The sequence below is a fragment of the Camelus dromedarius genome, chromosome 26, assembly GCF_036321535.1.
Source record: "Camelus dromedarius isolate mCamDro1 chromosome 26, mCamDro1.pat, whole genome shotgun sequence".
NCBI lineage: Eukaryota > Metazoa > Chordata > Mammalia > Artiodactyla > Camelidae > Camelus > Camelus dromedarius.
The window spans coordinates 7986795-8009852 of record NC_087461.1 but is presented as its reverse complement, the minus strand read 5'-3'; the positions used below and the strand labels follow the sequence as shown (position 1 = coordinate 8009852).

General features: G+C 43.7%; 1 protein-coding gene across 1 annotated transcript in view; it reads left to right on the top strand.

Moving 5' to 3' along the window:
• The window catches only part of DHTKD1 (dehydrogenase E1 and transketolase domain containing 1), a 39586-nt gene extending 18665 nt beyond the window's left edge, over window positions 1-20921 (top strand). Inside the window, exons 6-17 of the mRNA XM_010993301.3 lie at window positions 163-334; window positions 1779-1977; window positions 3596-3908; window positions 4846-4930; window positions 5818-5957; window positions 10498-10648; window positions 12085-12191; window positions 15678-15842; window positions 16247-16329; window positions 16667-16836; window positions 18524-18609; window positions 19418-20921. Coding sequence (XP_010991603.1) covers window positions 163-334; window positions 1779-1977; window positions 3596-3908; window positions 4846-4930; window positions 5818-5957; window positions 10498-10648; window positions 12085-12191; window positions 15678-15842; window positions 16247-16329; window positions 16667-16836; window positions 18524-18609; window positions 19418-19522 — 1776 coding nt within the window. The 3' untranslated portion in view covers window positions 19523-20921. The remainder of the gene's footprint in view (window positions 1-162; window positions 335-1778; window positions 1978-3595; window positions 3909-4845; window positions 4931-5817; window positions 5958-10497; window positions 10649-12084; window positions 12192-15677; window positions 15843-16246; window positions 16330-16666; window positions 16837-18523; window positions 18610-19417) is intronic.
• Window positions 20922-23058: the final 2137 nt, after the last annotated feature.

Below are 23058 nucleotides of genomic sequence, written 5' to 3'. Positions count from 1 at the left end.
ACTTGGGATCAGCCGAACCATTCTAGAAAATCCTATAACCAGCAGATTTTTAGGAGGGCAGGGGATCAGTGGCAGTGTGGTTATTTTTATTCATACTATTACTTGAAAACCTGTTTCTCCATTCCTTATGTTCATATTCTTTTTTTCTGCCCCATGATCTAGGTTCACGGTGATGCTTCTTTCTGTGGTCAAGGGATTGTTCCTGAAACATTTACGCTCTCTAATCTCCCACATTTCAGAATTGGTGGGAGTGTCCACTTGATTGTCAATAACCAGCTGGGGTACACCACTCCCGCAGAAAGAGGACGGTCTTCCTTATACTGTAGTGATATTGGTATGTAACACAGGGAGGAGTTGGTGGTGTTGAGTCAGACAAGGAATTCCTAGAGAAACTTCTAGTTCACTCAGAACAGTGAGCCTCACTGGTTGTCTCGTTTTAAATTTGGATCAGGTATGGTCAGTGGTCACCAACAGTGTTGTTCCTTTAAAAGTCTGAGTGTGATCTTTAAATCAAAGGAAATAAGACAAGAGCGGAACTTAGAGGATGCAATCCTAAGTTGCTTAAGTATCCAGTTGAATGATCTGGTGGCATCCAGAGATGAACACAGTTAGTACCACTGGAGTGATTGTCTTTAGGATATGCAAGCTCGGAGTACCCAAGATCTTAGTCAAAATGGATGTATTCAACTGGTAAATTTGGCCAAGTAGCCTGGTTAGAAATCAGATGTGAGGAGCAAAGTCAGCCTGTTTTAACCTGTGGAAATCGGTAGCATGAAAAGAAATGCAGGGCTTTTATTACCTATTCCCTCTTCTGTAGAGTTACAAGATTTGTCAGATGGTAGAAACCACTCTGTTTTTACACCCAGACCTGGCCTGGATGTCTTTTGGGGTTATCTATGTGAATTTTTTGTTGATTAGTTAGAGATTCTGAAAATTCAATTTCAAACTTCTCTTTGGAGAAAACCCCCCCTTTTTTTTTTTGTCTAGGATGCTTCGTTTAATGACCCTTTGACCTCAGGAGGAAAGATAATAGTAATGATAACAATAACAAATAAGTATCCGTTATTATGTACCAGGCCCTGTTAAGTACTTTATATGCGTTAACTCACTGACTCCTTGAGGCATCACTAAGGGGTGCCGCAGATAAGGAGGCTGAGATTCATACCTTTACCAGGATCACACAATTAGTCACAGAGCTGGGACTTCAAACCATTTTTGTCAGCTGGACCCCAATGTGTGGATTCTTGTTAAACTTTTTTGGAGGAGGTAATCAGGATTGTTTGTTTGTTTAAACATTTTTTTATTGAGTTACAGTCATTTTACAATGTTGTGTCCAATTCCAGTGTAGGGCACAATTTTTCAGTCATACATGAACATACACATATTCATTGTCACATTTTTTTTCCGCTGTGAGCTACCACAAGACCTTGTATATATTTCCCTGTGCTATGTAGTATAATCTTGTTTATCAATTCTACATATGCCTGTCAGTATCTACAAATTTTGAACTCCCAGCCTATCTCTTCCCACCCCTTCTCCCCCTTGGCATGTTTGTTTGTTTATTTAAATTGAGACATTGGGGATTGAACCCAGGACCTCATGCATGCTAAACAAGCACTCTACCACTGAGCTATATCCTCCCCGACACAGCGTGGGTTCTTAACAACCAAGCCCAACTACCCCTGAGGATGTTGGCTGTCCCCCCAGGCGAGCGATGGGACTTGGAGGTAGGTTCATGGGTTGACTGGCTAACTTCTTCTCTGTCTTCTCTGCCTCAGGGAAGCTTGTGGGCTGTGCCATCATCCATGTCAATGGAGATGACCCAGAGGAAGTGGTCCGGGCCACACGACTGGCGTTTGAGTACCAGCGCCTGTTCCGGAAGGACGTGATTGTTGATTTGTTGTGCTACAGGCAGTGGGGCCACAATGAGCTGGATGAGCCTTTCTTCACCAACCCCGTCATGTACAAAATCATCAGGTGTGATGCTCAGCCTCCATTTAACATGCCCTCTCTCCCACAGTGCTCCCACTTTTATTTTTATTAGACGTTCTCTGATTGGGTGACCAACTTTCTCTGAGTGCCTGGGACATGAAACTGTCGGTGCTAAAACTGGGACGTCCTGGGCAAACTGCAGTGGTCGCCCCCTGGGTCTCAGGAAAGCTTCCCAGGTTCTTCAAACTCCATGTGTTTCCCTGAGGAATAGACAAAGGGCAACTAAACAACTTCACTTAGCAGATGGGAGGACTGGATAGGAGGACCTAGGCAGAGCCTTGCCCTGGCACTGACAGGATCAGAAACAGAACCTCCCTGATTCACTTCTGCAAACCATAGGTGAGGACCTCCTTTGTGCCTTGGCAAGAGGTTACACGATGGATTTTAATGAAGTTCAGAACTATGCTATCCAGTATGGAAGGCACTGGCCGTAAGTGGCCACTGAACACTTGAAATGGGACAAGTCTTGATGGAGATGTGCTGTAAGTGTAATGTGTACACCAGATTTCAAAGACTTAGTATGAAAAAAGGAGTGTAGACAATCTCAATAGTAATTTTGATATTGATTGGACAATGAAGTGACAATATTCTGGATATACTGAGTTAAATGAATGTACGATTAAAATTAATTCCACTTATTTCACCTTTTCTAGCGTGACCACTGGGAAATTTTAAATTCCACATTGGCTTACATTATTACTTCTCTGGGGACAGCCCTGAGCCAGGAGGTTAACGTGATGGAGAGGAATGTATTACTTTGGGATTTCCTTTTTGGATGCTAGAAAGTAAAATAGATCCCTCTTCCCTGCTTTATTTCCTCACGGACATAGATTCAAGGAGAGGAATAAACTTGGTGACATTTTATGGGCTTTTCTAATCATAGGTGACATTTTATAGGCTGCTCTTGGAACAACAAATCTGAATTCTCCATTTATCTCTGAACTTAGCAGCTCAATGACTTATGTGACTCAGGATCCAATTTTTAAAAAGCTATTCTGCCTACCTCCCATTTTTGTCAGGATTACAACCAGACTTTAAAGTATTATGCAAATGCAGAGGAGCATCATTATTATTGTTGTTGTAAAACCAGGTGCTGAAGAGTTACAGGCTTCTTAAAGCAAACAGAAACAGATGTTGGCAACTTTGGGTGCGATGCTTTTTGAAATAAAGCAGTGTGGAATGGGGAGATGGTACAGGTCAGCCTTGTAAATAACAGTCCAGAATTTACTGATTCAAAGAAAAACCCCTCTGCTCATTAACCTCTACCTGACCATAAACAGATGCTTATAAAGATAAATTTGTTTTCTCTTGCTTGCCTGGAAGAGGTGGTTACTCACCACTGCCTTAAAAAAAAAAAGGAAGGAAAAATTTACTGGCATGAAAGTCACATGACATAAAACGGACTACTCTCAAGTGAACAATTCAGTGGCATTTGGTACGTTCACGATGTTGTGCAAGCACCCGTTCTGTCTAGTTCCAAAATATTTCTCGTGTGTGTTTTTATAGCGAAGACACTCCATGAATACCTTTGACACTGACTGTATCTGTCTCTCTTTGATTTTCACAAATCAGGTTGATTTTTGTTTCCCTCTTTCTTGGACAGAGCCCGGAAGAGCATCCCTGACACATATGCAGAGTACCTCACGGCCAGTGGACTCATGACCCAGGAGGACGTGTCAGACATCAAAGCCTCCTACTATGCAAAGTTAAATGGCCATTTAACCAACATGGCCCACTACAGCCCCCCGGCCACGAACCTGCAGGCCCACTGGCAGGGCCTGGTACAGCCGGAAGCTTGCATTACCACCTGGAACACAGGTGTGCCCCTCGACCTCCTGCAGTTCATTGCCAGGAAGTCTGTGGAGGTGCCGGAGGAACTCCAGATGCACAGTCACCTTCTGAAGATGCACGTCCAAGTAAGGAGCCCAGAGACCTCCGGGTACTGTTTGTCCATCTTGCGCAGCAAAGGAATTGGTGTGGGTCTGGTCTTGTTGATTGGCTAGTGCATTCGGCAAAGATTTACTGTGTGTCATTAGATTCTAGGAACCAACCCTAGTGGTGTCTTGATACCGATAGTCAATTAACTTGGATTTTGCCTATGTGTAATTTTCATCTACTAATTCATTTATTCATTTATACATGTTTCATACATTATGTGCGACATACACATTATTAAGAACCCAGCCATACAAGTCTTGCTTATTCTGACCAGTGAGCAGAAGACAACTTTCATTTTGGGGGGAATGGCTCAAATAAAATAAATAAAAATCAACACACATTCTCCCAAAAGGCAACCATTTAGACCCTTAAATATGTTGAGGTTTTACATACTGTCTCATATTAAGTGTGGATTGACACACTGTTGAGGTTTGCCTGCGGCTTGGTGGTTTCCTGGAATGAGGGACTTTCAGCACTAAAAGCAGGAGAGCAAGGAGATATGTCTTGAACACAGTGGATGAAGAAGACACTGTGAGCTCTAGATTATTTTCAAAACGCTAACTTCATTTGTAAGTTTCTGTTATAGGTATAGAGGCTGTTAAAACAATTGATGCACTCACCATCTGGCTGAGGAAGTAGAATGTTACCCATGTGGTTCCCCACAACCACTTCCTGATGCCACCTTCTCTCATCCATCCACCGGGTTAACCATTAACCTGACTGCCTGTTTGTTTTGCCTGCTTTCAAGCGTCATATAATTTCTGTCATACTCTCATGTTTCCTTCTGCACTTTCTGTTGTACTTAACGTTAAGTTTTTGACACTTAACCATGGTTGCATTACCTTTTTTGAACTCAATATGGAAACAGATGTGGACTCTTAAAAGTTTCTTTTTCCCTCCCCTTCGATTTTACAGTCCAGAATGGAGAAGGTGATAGACGGAACGAAGTTAGACTGGGCCACGGCAGAAGCTCTGGCCTTGGGCTCGTTACTTGCTGAAGGTAGGACATTTCTGTACAGCCGCACAGTGGGGAGAGGATGCTTTATATGACATTTGTTGTATGTGACGCCTACAGTTTTGAGTTACACCTACCTCTTACCATTTTCATCAACAAGAGAGGTTCTCTAATGTGTTCATTTTTCTTACCTGAAAACATTATTTAATCTTAGTATAAGTTCTGTTGACAACCTTCGTCAGTGAATAGACTATGAAAGAATTATTCCTGGGAAACAAAGTACTGGATGTACTGGAAAGAGATTTTCCTCTAAAAATGATGGGGTGAATGGTGGGGACTCTCATTCCTATACAATCTCACCTTGACTACAGAGCGTTGAATATAGGACAGGTATTTTTTTAACTTTATCTATATATGTATTTATTTTACAATATTGTATTTTTAAAATTGAAGTATAAGTGATGTACATTATTATACATTACAGGTATACAATATAGTGATACACAATTTTTAAGAGTTATACTCCATTTATAGTTATTATAAAATATTAGCTATATTCCCATATGTACAATACATCCCTGTAGCTTATTTTATACGTGACATTTGTACCTCTTAATCCTCCAGCTCCATCTTGCCCCTCCCCCTTCCCTCTCCCCACTGCTCACCACCAGTTCCTTCTTTACATCTGTGAGTCTGTTTCTTTTCTGTTATATTCACCAGTTTGTTGTAATTTTTTAGATTCCACATATAAGTGGTATCTTACAGTATTTGTCTTTCTCAGGACAGGTCTATTTTTAAGAAGGAGAATCTATTATCCTAAGGACAGTTCTGGGGATGAACTGGTGGATAAGAATTCAGGGTCACCAAGCCTTGTTATTATGTAGGTTATTCACGGGAATCTGTTTTTTTCTTCTACTTCTTGCCTTCTTAAGGTTTTAACGTCCGTCTGAGTGGCCAAGATGTAGGCCGTGGAACTTTTAGCCAGAGGCATGCAATGGTTGTTTGCCAGGAGACCGATGACACCTATATCCCCCTGAACCACATGGACCCTAATCAGAAGGGGTTTCTGGAGGTAGGAGGTTTTATTGTCGAGTATAAAACCCAGGTGCTGATGATTATAGCCTCAGGCTCCCCAAAGCAAACAGAAACAGATGCTGGCAACGTTGGGTCCAGTACATTTTGAAATAAAGCGATGCTGAACAGGTGGACAACGTAGGTTCTTTCCACTTGGAATGGAAGTAACACCCGAGGGTGTCAACTCGAGCCGTCTTACTTTGGCTTCTTCCCTGTGACCATGTCAATTTCAAATGGACGTTCACTCTGTCAGTACAAAATTGACATTGTAATCTGCACGTTACTGAATTCACCAAAGTCAGCTGAAGACATGGATAATAAGTGAACATTTCTTTCCTACCTTAAAAAAAAAAAGAGAACACTTTCTCAAGGTTGCCTTACTCCCTAAGGTTTAGCAGGCTTGATGAATATATCCATTACCGTTTATTTCTGTGTGCCAGTCACTGAGTTAGGTTCTCTAGGGTCAAGGACGGGGGCTGGGTCTTTTCATTTTTGTTTTCTCCAACAACTAGCATATCACCTGGCACCTGAAGTTTATTAAATTATCCTTTAAGTTACGATCAGTGGCGGGGCGTGATTTTTCCTACTGTAGCCATTTGTTTGAGAGTACTGGGTTCACTGATACCCAATATTTTAAAAATTCACTTGTCAAAGGCGAGATTCCAGGACAATTACTTAAAGGACATGCAGCTCATCCTTAAGTTAGTCTATAATCCCCCCTTAATCAGTATCTAGATCACTAGTCACTAAGAATGCTTAGTATCTCTCCCACCCAGTGTCTTTTATTGATTTGTGATTTGAGGCATAGTATCAGTTAATTTTGAATATTGCTGTTTAGAAAGCCCCAAGTAACGGCCTTGCATCTGTTAGGAGGATGCTGTGGAAGATGTCATTTCTTATCTGATACTGTGTCCTTTATACGAAGGCCCTGGGAGAAACTCCTGCTCAATCTTGGTATTGAGAGTAGTCGTGGTTCACTGAGCAGCAGTTCAGCTTAATTGTGTGCACCCCATGAATCCTGCAACTGATGGACCTCCCCTTATCAATAGTGGCTTCCAGGAAGGGGTGGAGGCCATGACAGCCTCGAGAAAGTAGGTTATCAGGTTGTGTCTTTTCCCTAACCCTATTCAGTGTCTCAATCTCTATTTATCTTCTTTCCCTTCATTCACATTTACAGTATCATGTTGTGCACTATGTATATCTATGAGCCATCTTAAATTTTTTTCACAATAATTAAAAACATTAATAGATTCAACAAGTGAAGGTAGATAAGTGTATATAAGTATGCAAAGTACAAAAGACGCACAGAAGAAGCAGCAGCCAACCTACTTGAGGATTATAAGGAAGAACTTTAGAGAGGAGGCCAGACTTGAGCTGGGACTTGGACACTTGGAATTGCCTTGTCTAGTAATGTAGGGAGAACATTCTAGGTGGACACAATAGCGTATGTAAAAGCTGTGACGTAAGAGGCCTTGACCTCATGCTCAGGGAACTACTTAGAGCTTCATGTGACTGGAGTTTAAGCTGGAAAGTGGATATAGGAGTAAAAGAAGAGGAAGGTGGGGAGGGCATAGCTCAAGTGGTGGAGCGCATGCTTAGCATGCACAAGGTCCTGGGTTCAATCCCCAGTACTGCCTCCAAAAATAAATAAATAAACCTTATTACCCACTCCACTCCCAAAATATAAAGAAGTAAAAGAAGAGGAGACGGAATAGACAAGATTCCCCACACTGTGAAAGTCTCAGAACATTATGTAAAAGAGAAACCATGGGGGAGTTGTGAACAGGTGACCAGATTTCCGTATTAGAAAGAGCTTTCCTGGAGGTGCCTTGGAAGCCATGCTGAAGAAGGATGAGAACTAGGACAATTTCTAAGGAGGCTTCTCGGTCGTCTAAACGGGAAGTCACGGGGCTGTGAATTAGGGCAACAGCAGTGTGGTGGGAGATGGGGCTGGGTTTGAGAACGATTCGGAAGACAGCAGCGGTGGGACTTAGTGGTAGAGGTAGAGAGTGAAGAGAAAAGACCAGCCCCGGTTCTCTCCTTGCTCCCCGGCCAGGACAACCAGTGTCATGGGGATGGTGTTTGCCCCAGTAGAGAGTCAAGGAGAGGGAGCAGGTTTGGGGAGGAAAGATGATGGATTCAGTGTTGGTCATTAAACTTGGAGGCAGCTGAATGGCATTGAGATTTCAGGCACTTTGATGTGTGTGTGTATATATATATATGGAGTTAATGAAGGAATCTGTTCTTGGGGTGTAGATTTGGGAATCATCAGAGTGTAGGTATGTTTGAAACCACAGGGGTGGGAGAATCTCCCTGAGAGACAGCAGAATGAGAAGAGATAGGGTCATGGGGAAAACAACTTTTAAAAGGCTGGAGGAGGAAAAGTTTTCCCCAAAGAGCATCCAGAAAAGCAGGAGGAAAACTTGGAATCTCTGTGTCCTCAAACTCAAGGAGGGAGGAGTCAGAGGAGAGGAAGACTACGACGTGGCCATCGGATTTAGCCACAGGAAGGTCAAGGTTGACCTCCTCCAGGGCTATTTCAGTGGAGTGAGGGGAACAGAAGCTAGGTGGTACTTGCTAAAGGACACACAGGAGTTAAGGAGGTGGAGACACCTGGATTAGATAATTCTTTCTAGAAGTCTGACCGTGAGAGGAAGCAGTAGCTGGAAAGCACCGGTCAGAAGGAACATTCTTTGTTTTATTTTTAAGTCTTTTAAAAAAATTTTTAAATGGAAGTACAGTTGCTTTACAATGTTGTGTTAGTTTCTGGTGTACAGCAAAGTGATTCAGTTCTGTATATACATATATATTCTTTTTCAGATTCTTTTCTATTGTAGGTTATTGTAAGATACTGAATATAGCTCCCTGTGCTGTACAGTAGGTCCTTGTTGCTTATCTCTATTATGTATAGTAGTGTGTATCGTTAATCCCAAACTCCTCATTTATCCCTCCCCACCTCCATTTTAAAGTTTTTGGTTGTTCGTCTCCTGACAGGAGAAAGCCAGTGAGGAGAGGTTCAGGAAAGAGGAGTTAGTTGATGAAGCCGGGTGAGGAAAAGAAGCAGAAAGAAGGGACGGATTAGAGTAACATCAGCGGGTAGGGAAGGGAGATGAGGAAGGAGGTAAAGACACAGGGACGCAAGTGAAGTCGGCAGGAAAAACCGCATTGACAACACACATGTGGGCCTTAGAAGTGCAGCAACCTTTAAAAATTAATGTATTACATGGATTGTAACTGAAATCAAACAGAAATCAGAAGAGGTAAACTGCACAATCCCGCCACACCAAGAAACTATCTGTTCATTTTTCATTGTTGTCACTGAGTGTTGAACCCACGTTTTATAGGCTGTAACCACAGTAGGGAGGAAATTTTTTTCCAGAGTTTTGTTTTTTTTTAATAAAAGCTTTATTGAGATAAAACTCATAGAATCCAGTGTTTCAGTGTGCACAATTAAGTGTTTTTTAGTGTATTCAGTTATACAACCATCCTTACTATCTAATTTTAGAACATTTTTCATCTCCCCCAAAAGAAACCTCATACCCACCAGCAGTCACAACCCATTCCTTCCTCCCCCAGCCCCCAACAACCACTCATCTCTTTTCTGTTTCTGTTGATTCACCTATTTTGGCCTTTTTATACGAGTAGACTTACACAATACGTAGCTTTTTGTCACTGGGTTCTTTCGCTTAGCCTCGTGTTTTCATGGCCCATCTAGTCATAGCGCATGTCAGTATTTCATCTCCCTTTATTGCCAAATAGTATTTTATAAATATGTAAATTTTAAAAATATTTTTTAGAAAAATTTGGAAACAAACACAAAAGTACAAAAAAGTTGGATGTATAATGCAAAAGGAGCTTTTCCTCATTCTGAGACAATTGTGAGATCCAGATGGAAACATCAGGTTGGCAACCTGATGTCCTAAATGTGTATTTCCCACAAACTAGGTCATTCTTCTACATCACTCCTGCGTCAGCCACGTCAGGACAGACAGGACTCCATCTGGTCCGCAAACCCAGTTCAGAGTCACGGCGCCTTTAACGTTCACATCTCTTTAGCCTTCTCAGAGATGTAATGTTATGTTCTGCTTTTTTAATCTTAACATATGGTGATAATTCTTTTGCTTTATCACGCAAACAGGATATTAGAATAATGGATTCTAACCCAAAGTAAGCATTTTGGGATAACTTTTCCCCCCGCTTTGTTTTGTGACATTTTTTAAAAAGCTCGAATGACACCATTTTACTCTCAGCTCCAAAGGTGGGTCATCAGAGAAGTTAGTTTTGCTCCTCCTTCAAGAAAATCTGTAATGCCCACATTCCACCCTTTTTTTATGTCTCCCTCTTTTTGCCCCAATTTTTCTCACACATCACTCACAGAGAGTAGGTCTCCTCTCTCAAACGGACGTACGTGGGGATGACATACAGCTGCCCTTGCCCCTTTCGAGAGGCCTGTACCAACGTGATGCTTTACCTCTCCTGTCCCGCTCACACCCCCTCTTCCCCGCATGACGGCGTCTTATTCTCTCCCTCCGCACCAGGTCAGCAACAGCCCGCTGTCGGAAGAGGCGGTCCTGGGATTCGAGTATGGGATGAGCATCGAAAGCCCCAAGCTACTGCCCCTCTGGGAGGCTCAGTTTGGCGATTTCTTCAATGGCGCCCAGATCATCTTTGACACGTTCATCTCTGGAGGTTGGTGTGGACCCACGGGTGTGTGGCACCAGCCTCACTGGGATACAGGACTGAACAGGGGCCACAGCTGTGTTTCACAGCATCCCCAGCCCCGAGAGCTGGGGAGGGATGTCCTCGCTTCTGCTGGGGCGTGGCAGCTATCAGACAGGTACGGAGGCTGCTGGGAAGAGCATTTCAGTCCTCCGTCAGCAGAAGGGCTGTGTCTCCTGGGGGATGTGCTTGTCTGTAGGGAAAAGGGTATGTACTTGCCAGCTCCTGAGAGGGCTGACTTCGGGGTCTGCTCTTGGGGTACGCTGAGTAACCACTGCATGAGTAACAAGGAGGCAGTGTGACCCCATGAGGGTTTGTGATTAGAGCGAATGGCAGCTTTGAAAATCAGCTTCCCTTAACCCAGGGACACTCAAGTATCTGAAAGTTGGAAGTTGTGTGTCTTTAGTATTAACCATCACTGACCTGCTTACTGTCAAAATCCCAAGGATAGAAAGTACAAGTCTGAGTCTCCTCCAGACCTCTCCCCATTTTCCAGGGGTAGCCACTCTTGGATTTTGAATGTGACCCTCAGACCCTTCCTGCGGTTGCTTCTCTGTAACTTGGTGGTTGGGAGGAAGAAAAGTGCAGAGGCTGTTCTAAAGAGTCTGTGCCCTCTGTCTGAGGACAGGGGCCTGTGTTGCAAGCAGTGCTGTGAGACAAGGTGGGAGCTGCCCAGAATGGTGCCCGAGGTGGGGTCACACCTGCCATTCTCCAAGCTGGGACATTCACCCTGAAGTTTGTCTTCCACTTACTAAAGCCCCGCGCACAAGACCCTAGAGGGATCCAACCAGGATGATGGATCCAGGCAGACCTCACCTTACTGCACTTCGCAGAGACTGTGTTTTTTTACGAACTGCAGATTTCTGGCCACGCTGCCTCGAACAAATCTGTCAGCATCATTTTTCCAACAGCATTTGCTCACTTCGTGTCTCTGTGTCACGTTGTGGTTAATCCTCACAACAGTTTAAGTTTTTTCCTAGTATTATATCTGATGGTGATCCCTGATCGGTGATCTCTGATGTCACTATTGCAAAAAGATTGACTGGCTGAAGGCTCAGGTGATGCTTAGCAGTTTTTAGCAATCAAGTATCTCTTCATTAAGGTCCATACACTGTTTTTTTCAGACATAATGCGCTTGCACACTTAATAGACCATAGTAAAGCATACACATAAATTTTATACACGCTGGGAAACCAAACCACTCATGTGACTCGCTTTGTTCCGGGGGCGTGGACCGGAAGCTGCAGTATCTCCGAAGCAGGTCTGTATTTTCCTCCTAAGTAGAAAGAGCGTGTAATGAAAACGGCTGCAGGGGTCCGGCAGCAAACCTACGTGCATCTCCCAGTCAGTCGCACCGGGCTGTGCTCCTGTGTCACGGCGTCCTCACTCCCACTGCTGCTTTACAGGCGAGGCCAAGTGGCTCCTTCAGAGCGGCATCGTGGTCCTCCTTCCCCATGGCTACGACGGTGCGGGGCCAGAGCACTCGTCCTGTCGAATAGAGCGTTTCTTGCAGGTACGTCCACTGCCTTCTGGATTCCAAGGAATGTTTTGGACTAGAACTGCTTCCTGCAGATACTTACTGGGCACCTTGAACTGTAAGACATTGCAGCATTTGAAATAGACTTAATGCGATTATCAATCAATATTCCTTGGAAACTTGATGTCTCGGGTATGTTCATGTCACCATTCGTTTTATGGCAATGAAAGTTGTTTTTTTCTTTTTTCTTTTTCTTTCCAATTTCCTTCCCCCTTTTTTTTTTTTTTTTAAGTGGAGGTACCGGGGATTGAACCCAGGAGCTTGTGCATGCTAAGCAAGGGCTCTACCACTGAGCCATACCCACCCCTCAAAAGTTTTTTTTTTTTTTTTAATGTATTGTAATGGGCTCTGCACAAAATGGGAGGTGAAGGGTGGGGAACATGCAGGAGACACAGGAACACGATGACATGGCCAGGGCCACAGCTTCTGTCGTGGGGGAGAGGGGTGAAAAGAAAAGGCCAGGGCTGGAGCTGGGGTGGAGGAGGGAAGGGGGAGACACTGCGGCTGCATTCCCCCCACCCCCAGGAAGCACCTCTAGTCCCTGGATCCCCCCATTTACCCTGGCCCCCTAAGATTCCATCTCTTGTCCTGTCTCTGGCCCTTTTGCTCCCCTTGACTTGTTTTCCCCTGACAGATGCTCAAGTAGGATGATGTTTAGGGCCTGACCTCAAACAACCCCACCTTATGCAGGTACAACCTTTGTCTTCCCTGCTTCTGTCCCTTCTCAGATCTCACCTTTACCCTCTCTGGGACAGAATCTTTGCTTCCCCTCCTTCCTCTCCTCCCTCCCCCTTGAAAAAAAAAAAAAAAAAAGCACCAACTCCCCAGGGAGGGGCAGCAGACAATGGGGGTGGGCACTGGAAGGAGGAGAGCAAGAAGGACCACCGAGGCAGGTGGTTACAGAGAGGAGAGGGAGTGAGGGAAGTGGCTGCTCCTGTCCTCTGCCACCCCTGCCCACTCACTGTCCAGGGGGCTTCAACACAACCGAGGGGACAGGTGTGTGTGGGGTCAGGTCTGATGGGGAGAAGAAAGGAGCAGGAGAAACAACTCGTTAAAACCTAGTGAATTCCCCTAATAAAACACTTCTTCCTCCCTCCCTTCTGGAGGCTCCGCGGTTGGGGGGGGGGAGTAGTGAGGAGTCGGTGAGGAGAGAGAGGGGAAGAGGAGATGGTGTCCAGGAATTTCCCTCCATCCTCCCCGCCCTCCCCCCCCCCCCAGCTCGGAGCTCAGCGGGGCTGGGAGGGGAGTGGCTGAGACGCACGAGAGGGAGCCCACGGCCGTGGGGGCTGCGGCCGCGGCGGGCTCCGGGGCGGCGGCGAGAACCGGGAGCACGCCCACCTGGAGGGGCCCGGGGCCCGGGGCCCGGGGCCCGGGGCGGGGGTGGGGGCGCGGGCGCGGCCTGGAAGGGACCCTGGGCGCAGCCCTGGGGGGCAAAGAAGCGGGACTGGAGCTCAGCCCCGACCCGCAGGGGGCTCTGGGCGTGACCCTGAGCTGGCGGGAAGGAGTTCAGGAGGCCGCCCACCCCCCGGGAATCCAGGCCCGGCACGGGGGGGGGGGGGCAGCAGCGTGCAAGGGAACACGGGGAGCATGGCCTCGGCCACGGCGGGGGCCCCGGGACTCAGCGGGCGGGGGCTGGGGGCGCGGGCCGCCGCCCCCAGCGCTGCCCCACCGCCCCTCCCCCTCCCCGACCCTCCCCCTTCCTGCCCCGGCCCGGGCTGGGCCGCCCCGCCGCCCACGCACCCAGGCCGCCTGGAGGGAGGGAAGGAGTCGAAAGTTGTTCTTCTGCGGCAAAGATCAGTGTTTCCTGAACCAAGCTGATCATCACAATCATCTAAGGATCTTTTTATAAACAGAGATACAGGGACCAACCCCAGATCCGAGTAATGACAGTATTTTTATAAAATGATCTGTGACTATTAAAAAATTTTAGGTAACAACCCAGAAATAACCATTGTTACCTTTTGGTAAGAATCACTACCATTGCCTCTTTATGCCTATTACTTCCTAATGTTTTCTTATGAAAACTTTCAAACGTACAGGAAAGTTGAAAAATTGTTCAATGAATATTCATATGCCCACTATCTCCATTCTACCATTAATATTTTATTGTATTTGTCCTGTCACATACCTGTCCATCTACCATCCCTCTGTCCATAAGGGATTGGATCTGCTCTAGACAGGAGCATGGCACGTCATCTGTGGTAATAACCTGAAGGCAGAGCTAGAACGTGGTGGGTGTTGTAGTAAAGGTCTGAGGAAATACTCTTGGGTTATTAGCGGAAATGATGATGGATGGAGGTCCTGGGTTTATCGGGTGAAATAGTCACCTGAAGAGGAGGAGAATGAGTGAATTAGGGAAACAGAGGATAGTAAGTCTAAGGGCATTGAGGGCCTACTTAAGATTCTTTCTTTAAAAAATTATTTTTAGTATTTGGTGCCTGTCTATACTTTTATTAATTTATTTATTAGATTTTTTTTTGCGGGGGAAAGTATTTAGGTTTATTTATTTGTTTGCTTATTTTTTAATGGAGGTGCTGGAGATTGAACCCAGAATCTTGTGCATGCTAAGCATGAGCTCTATCAGTGAGCTCTACCCTCCCCGTCCTCCACTTGAGATTCTTGGTCAAGATTTTAAAGTGAGATCCATCTGTGTGCTTGTGTGTTTTCTCCAGCTTCATTCCCTGCATAGGGGCAGATGTGGGGCAGGTGGGAAGTTGGGATTAACTAGGGTTGTGGTTTGGCTTAAGAAAGGGTCAAGGGAGTTAAGGGTGTACACAAAAGAATGATTGTTCATGACTGACTGGAATTTTGGTTAAGTAAGGAGGAGAGAGGAGACGTAGGGTAAAGGCCACTGAAAAGGTGCTAGGATCCTTGGGTTGGAGGCATTGATGAGGTTGAAGGCTTGATGGAGTCAGAGTGTTAAAGGGGATTGAGCTGGAAAGGTAGGAGTGGTGTTCAGAGTGGATAACATAAAGCAGAGCTCATGTAGAGGTCCCTGTTATTGAAACCAGAATATTGCAGTGGGAGGGGCTGTTGAGGTAGGAGGGAGGCCAGACTGATTGGAGGACATGAGTTTAAGGAATCAAGAAGCCAGGCTGTTGGAAGGATCACCTACATATACATTAAAATTACCAAGTCCACATTAATTTTATCAGACCTACTTCATAGGATTACTGTGAGGCATCAAGAGTCAATGTCTATAAATGCTTACAACAATAATCCACACTTATACGTGGTTGCTGTTTATTATTTTTATTATCATCCAGCAGAGAGCCAGCAGGCCTCTCCTGGTGAATTTGTCACAGGTCCTAAATTTACCTTCTGGTGATTTTTGGTTTTTTTTTCTGTAATGAAGAGATACATCTTTTCTCCCGCTAATCGAGAGCCCTGGGTTCCCCTCAGAAGAGTATGTGCCGTTGTGATGAAGTTAGCCGAACGTCCTTCCTTTCTCTTCTCTCCCAGATGTGTGACAGTGTGGAAGAGGGGGTCGACGGGGACACCGTGAACATGTTCGTGGTTCACCCCACCACTCCTGCGCAGTACTTCCACCTGCTCCGGAGACAGATGGTCCGCAACTTCCGGAAGCCCCTCATCGTTGCTTCTCCGAAGACCCTGCTCAGGCTCCCTGTAAGTGAAAAAGCTGGTTAGTCAGTCTTTCTCCTCTCGGCATCTTTTTTCTGCCTTTCCTCTATTTTCTGTATCTAATTGTAGTTCTAAATGACAGAAACATCCCTTTCTTTTAGTGGGCTGTGCTGTTTTCTCTCCCTCTTTCTCTCTCTTTTATTTCTTTATTGAAGTATAGTTGATTTCCAACGTTGTGTTAGTTTCAGGTGTACAGCAAAGTGATTGAGATATATATGTATGTGTGTGTGTATTTATATTCTTTTTCAGATTCTTTTCCATTATAGGCTATTACAAGATATTGAGTATAGTTCCCTGTGCTACACAGTGGGACCTTGTTTATCTATTCTGTATATAGTCGTTTGTATCTGCTAATCCCAAACTCCTAATTTATCCCTCCCCCTCCTTAGGCAGCTGTGTCATCTCTTCAAGAAATGGCACCAGGAACAACATTCAAGCCAGTGATTGGTGATTCATCTGTGGATCCCAAAAAGTAACTTGATGTGGCTCTCTGTTTTCATACTCTGCAGTAGACTTGTGATTAGTGGGAAAACTAGTTCATGTTAAGGAACCCAAGTGACCCAAATCTCCTTTGTCCTGATATGTCCTGTAAGTCCATGGGGTAGTAGTTAGAATATGCACAGAAGAGTGAATTTTGGAGGCATCTGTTGCTGAAGAAGGTCTGGCAGGGCACAGCATGACTGAACCCCACAACACTGCCCCACTCCTTTAGTGGTGAAGCATTTAAATCTCCGGGGTCCCCTCTTTCTTCTGATACAATTCTTTAAGATATTTCTCCCCCACCCTATTGTCCCTTTTCTACCCAACAGGGTTAAGAGTCTAGTGTTCTGCTGTGGCAAACATTTCTATGCCCTGTTGAAGCAAAGGGAATCTCTGGAGGCCAAGAAGCATGACTTTGCCATCATTCGAATAGAAGAACTCTGCCCCTTCCCCTTGGATTCGCTGCAGCAGGAGATGAGCAAATACAAACATGTTAGAGGTAAAGGGTCCTTCTTGTTAGGCTCTTTGGTTTTGAGATCCCTGCAATCTGTCTGAATGATCTCAAATGAAAGATGGTTTGAGGGCAGTGAGAGTTATTAGAGAGTTGAATCTCATGAAATCTGGAGATATGAAAAGACTACAACTAGAGCCGATGTCTCCATGTCTTTTTTGGAGTCCCTTTCAGTCTCCCCTGCTCTCATCTAAGACATCTAATTTCTTGTGTTTGGAGGGGATCAACGCTGTACTATCACTTATGGTAAGTCCAGTATATTTGTAAAACATAAGCCTTTTCAACAAGGGAGGCTGCAATAATTGGATGCCTAATGCACCTTATACAGAAATCAACTCAAAGTTGATCATAGGCCTAAATGTAAAACTATAAAACTTCTAGAAGAAAATGGATGAATATCTTCGTGACCTTAGGTTAAGCAAAAAGTTCTTAGACATAACACCCAAAGCATGTTCCAGAAAAGAAAAGTTGGATTTTACCAAAATGAAAACCTTTTGCCCTGTGAAAGCCACTGCAGAGGATATTAAAAAAAGACAAGCTTCAGCCTGGGAGAAAATATTTGCAAATATATATCTGACAAAGGACTATCTAGAATGTTTAAAGAGCTCTGGAAACTCAATGGTGAGAAAACATATAATTCAGTTTTTCAAAACATGCAAAAAAGACTTGAACAGGCGTTTTACCGAACAACCAGATGACAAATATCCTTGACATAATTAGTGACAGGGAAATGCAAGTTAAGCCAACATGAGCTATGGCTACACGCCTATTAGAATGGCTAAAATGGGAGGTCGGGTTGGGTATAGCTCAGGGGTACAGCGTGTTCTTCACATGCAGGAGGTCCTGGGTTCAATCCCAGTACCTCCACTTGAAAAAAAAAGCCCACCTTGGCTAAAATGAAGACAAAACAATATCAAGGACTAGTGTGGATGCAGAGCAGCTGGGACCCTCATTCACGGCTGGTGGGAACACAAACTGGTACGGCCACTCTGGAAAGCAGCTTGTCAGTTTCTTACGCAGCCACACTGACAGTTACCATCCCATTCAGCCGTCCCACAACTAGGTCTTTATTCAAGAGAAAGGCAAAATCCATATGTGAGTGTTGATAGCAGCTTGATTCATAATTGCCCTAAACTGGAAACAACCAAAACTGCTTTCAAGTGGCGACTGAAGAAACGATCTCCTTGTGCGTTCCTACAATGTCATACTCCTCCACAAGAGGAGAGAGTGAACTACGGCTGCTGGCCAAAATCACCGATGGATTCTGCTAATTCTCGGAAGCCACACCCAAAGGGCTACCTGCTATATGACTCCGTTTATCTGATGTTCTGGAAAAGGTGAAACGGTGGGGATAGAGGAAAGATCAGTGGTTGCCAGAGGTTGTGGGTGGGAGGAAGCGTTGAGTACAAAGCGGCAGGTTGAAGGAACTTGTCGGGTTGAAAGAATTATTCTCTGTCACGACTGTGGGAGTGGATATGTGACTATGCATTTCTCAAAAGAAGAAAAAGGCAAAGGTATTGGAAAGGTATACATTTACTTGAGGAGATATATATATATGTATATGTCTGTGTATACATACATGTGTATATAAAATGTATATAGTAAATATGTGTGTGTGTGTGTGTAGTATGTTGTATGTATTTACTTGAGGTACTGAGATGAACTTCTTTCACAGATTTTATTTGGAGTCAGGAGGAGCCTCAGAACATGGGTCCCTGGTTTTTTGTTTCTCCAAGGTTTGAAAAGCAACTGGCCTGCAAGGTAATAGCACCTTCTCTCTTGCAGTGTTTTGTGTACCTGCCTCGTTTCTCCTGGAGTGTCAACAAATGGATTTATCCCCTATCATCAGTCCAATGCTCCTAAAGATAAACCAAAATAGAAACCCTAGTTTTGGGCTCTTTTTTCAGAATAAAATGCTGAGTGTTTCTCAAACTGTGTAAGTGTACCTACTAGTGTTTTGTGAAAAAAGAAAAGAAAAGAAAAGATTATAGTCAAAAAGCTAGAAGCCCTACGTGTTGGCTACCTTTCCTATTAGCCTGTTCAGCATTCGTGTTCCAAAGGTCAGCATCCCAGCCCTGGGCAGGGAACAGAGTGCTGAGTGGGCTTGTTTCATAGTTACACTTGTTCCAGACCCACCTGCAGAGCTGGCAGACATCAAAGGCCAAGTTCGTGGGTGTGCTTTAGGAAGAGAAAAACAATGAGAAAAACGACTGTGCTTCTGTGTATCTTTTTACTCTGCTTCCATTAGATCTCAGTTCACCAGATAGCAGTTTATGCCGCTCAAATCATTTTCACTTGTCAACAGTTCCAATTTGGGAAACCCTACAGCTAAAGCCAACTAACAGTCACTTAAGAATGGGAAAAATTCAACAATCTGTCTCACCTTATCATGCCTGGAATTTAGTTTTTCATTGTGACATATATCTCCCTGCAGTCTATTTTACGTTAAGCCATTGTTTTCCCAAAGGTGATTTATGGTTAAACAGGTTCAGAGAAATACAGGCCCCTCCTTGGGTAAGCTAAGCGGATTCAAAAATGTCATTTTATGTCTTTTCTGCTCCGATGATAGCTCCGTCTTGTGAGCCGACCCACTTTGCCGGTGCCCGCCGTGGGAGTTGGCACTGTTCACCAGCAGCAGCACGAGGAGGTCCTCACCAAGACCTTCAGCAGATGATGTCCTTTGAAGAAATACTACTTCCTTTTAAGAAAATTGCCATAAAAAGAAAGGCCTGCTCCCTCCACTCTCTCCTCCATCCACAAGGTACCACGAAAAGACTGTCTTCCTCTGAGATGTTAGGATTGATGAGTACAAAGGAGAGTTTAATCTGGAACACATGGAACAGCCAGAGGACTTGTGCATCAGCATGTGAATCCCACAAGTAACTTTATCGTCCCTAAAAGTACAATAATGTTACGCTTTGGTGAGGCCTTAATGCAGAGTGGAGTCCTGATCCAGATTTTTTTCAGACTCTAATTAACTGTCTCTACCCAGGAAAAGTTCTTGAGTCTGAACTGATAGCTGCCGATGGATTACCTCAACATTACCTCCCAATTTTCTTGACGCATGTCACTTCCATTAATTTTCCCTTCTTTATTCAAAGTCCTGTGACTCCCTGTATTTTCTTGTTATGTCATCTCTGGTGCTGCCTTCCAGCCATTGTGAAAAACGTTTCAACAAACACTGTAGCAAAACTCTATTATTCCTGATTTGTGTTCTTCAAGATCAGTGCTTAACCCATTATCCTCAAGTGCAGGCCTGCGCTATTAAATACAGCCCTCTGGGTGTACGATCCTTTAGCGCAGTATTATTAAGTTAAGGAGTTGTATCGACAATGAAATTGATTTGTGGTCTATTTGGCCACATTATCTTTTTTTTTTCTTTCAAAATTGTTCTTGCAGTGATACCTTAATATTTTTAATGAACTCTGGGTGTTTGACACGGGGATTTCAGTCCCCTGGTGGATCAGCTTTGCCGCTAAAAGTCCCTGCTGCCATATGATGTTATTTCTCTGTGGTACTTACGGAGCACTTTAACTTTGATAGCAGGAACTTACCGACACCAGGGGCTTTGGGGATATCTAGAGATCACCAACACACTCCCTGACTCTGAAATTAAGCTTAGTGCTGGAAGTATAACTAAATGGCAGCAAATCACATAGCTTTACGCAGTTTGCTGCAGAGGCTCTCACATCTCCCATGCCATGACACTGTTTTTCGCAGAAATGGGGCAAGTACCAGGGCCCCAGGACACCCTTGCCACTTTTACTGGCAACTCTTAATGTCTTTCAGAATCAACTTATAGGTTGTTCTGGCCACAGCAATAGATTTGTGATTCACATCTGAAATGTGTGCATGAGGGTATTGATTTACCATTTCTGTATGATTCACATCCCTTTTATCCATATACATCTAACGGCATCCTTCCTTCCTTCCTCAAGCCTTATAAATCGTGTAACTTGGTGCTACTCCTGTAAATCAATAAAATTACAAAAGTCTGTTTAATGGGGGCGGCTACCAAGGTTGTATATTGAACTGGAAAAAAAAATAAAAGCACAGCGTCTTTTTTTCCCCTAGATCTCTTGGTTTCTTTCTTTCTTTTTTTTTTTTTTTAAAGGCGGGGGTGGTAATTAGGTTTGTTTACTTATTTATGTTTGGAGGGAGTACTGGGGATTGAACCCCAGACCTCGTGCCTGCTAAACCTGTGCTCTACCACTTAAACTGTTTCCTCCCGTCTAGAACTCTTGGTTTCTTAAGTTAAAATATTTCAAAATCCTAAGCACAAAATAAGATGGAAAACTAGATTTTTTCTTGGGGAGGGGTTAGTTTAGATCACTCCAGATTTCAAACTTCACACCTCAGAAGACTGTTTATGGTTTCTTGTTACCTCTCCAACTTGAGCCTTGAAATGTATGTATCTTAACCTTCTTAATCTCATCTCCTGTATCTTAACCTTCTGACTTTCAATCACCACTGCAACGTGGATTAGCATTTTGAGTTCCTTGCAGGAAGGGACCATTTGAAGAATTCCAAATCAAACACTCCCATAATAAAGTGTGGGATAAAAATAAAGTAAAATATTTTAAAAATAGAAAACGTGATATTAATATCCCATTAATATCAATTTATGCTAAATTTCATAATCAATGAAGAATAGAGCTCAATTGGGTATTCAGGGAATAGAAATGTTAACAGCCATTTAAAATTTTTTATTTTGTTTAAAATGACACATTATTCTCAGTAAAATAAAAATTTTTATAAGAACCATTTTGCTCAGTTTTCCTATGTTTTCCATACCCATATTATAAGCAAAAATATTTTAAACCATAGCCTTTTTTGGTCTGACCATATTACCTTTGAAGTTTTACTATTTAAAAAAATTCCTTAGGGAGGAGGGTATAGCTCAAGCAGTAGAGTGCATGCTTAGCATGCATGAGGTCCTGGGTTCAATCCCCAGTACTTCCTATAAATAATAAATAAACCTAACTACTTCCCCCTGCCAAACAAACGAACAAACAAATTCCTTGACTGACGTTATAAATAGTATTGCTTTTACAAAATTGAAGAAACTTGGTTTAAAGAAATTAAGGGTTACACAGGGAAGGAAGTCCAAGGTTAAGAATCAAGACTTTGGAGTCTTGAGGTTCCAAAAGCTTTACCTAATTTCTCTTAGATGTACTTGGATATTTGGTTTACATTTTTCATCTTTTCATGGGATTCAGGCTAAAACTATTACATTTTGGGGAAATTGGGACAAAATACTTAATATTTGTAACACACTATTACACAAATAACAAGTCCTACATTACTCTCTGGAAGTAGTAGTTCACTGTCATGATTGTATTTAAATCTGAGAAAGCACAATCGAAAGCAGACTGTTATTTCCCCACTGCCAGTTGCAAAATCAGTTAATTTTAGAAAATTTTAATAGAAGTACATTACTTTAATACTGTTTCCCTGTGTCTTATCTGACTCATATGAAGAACCAGCTGTAATGGAACAAAAATAAGAAATGTTGTCCCTGTTATCCAGAAGTTTATGGTGTAGTTGGGGAGATGAGACAAGTGGGAAAATGACTAAAACAGTAGAATGAGATAAGAATGAAGTCGTAAGATACGTGAGGACTATGGCAGATGGCATTTTCCAAAACGGCTAAAGCTGTCTTTTGTGTCCCACAAGCTCTTGCAGAATCCTGCCACACCCAACTGGAGGTGGAGTCTATTTCCCTTCTCTCTTGAAATTGAGCAGGCCTTTGTGGTTGCCTCTGTAAATGCAATGCACTGAAAAGTGATGCTGGGTCACTTCCAAGGACACACGTTGTGGAGCTGCCATGTTGTGGAGAAGCCCAGGCCACACAGAGAAGCCACTTGGATATGTCTGAGCTGACAGCTTCTGCTAAGGTCTTAGCTGACAGCCAACATCGAATGCCAGACTTGAGAGTGAGAGCGCCTTCTGATAATTCAAGTCCCCAGCCTTGGGTTTCTTCCAACTGACCCATGGTGGAGTAGAGACCCATGAAAGCCCAACCTAAACTGCCGTCTGTGTGTGCGTGCATGTGTGTATGTATATGTATATATGTATGTGTATTTATATAAGGGTGTTTTTGTTAAAGCTAAACAAACCTGAACATTAATTAAAGTGGTAAGGGGAGATTTTAATCAGTCATAAACTATGCACTGCAGTGGGGGAAAGAATCCAGCATGAACTGAACTC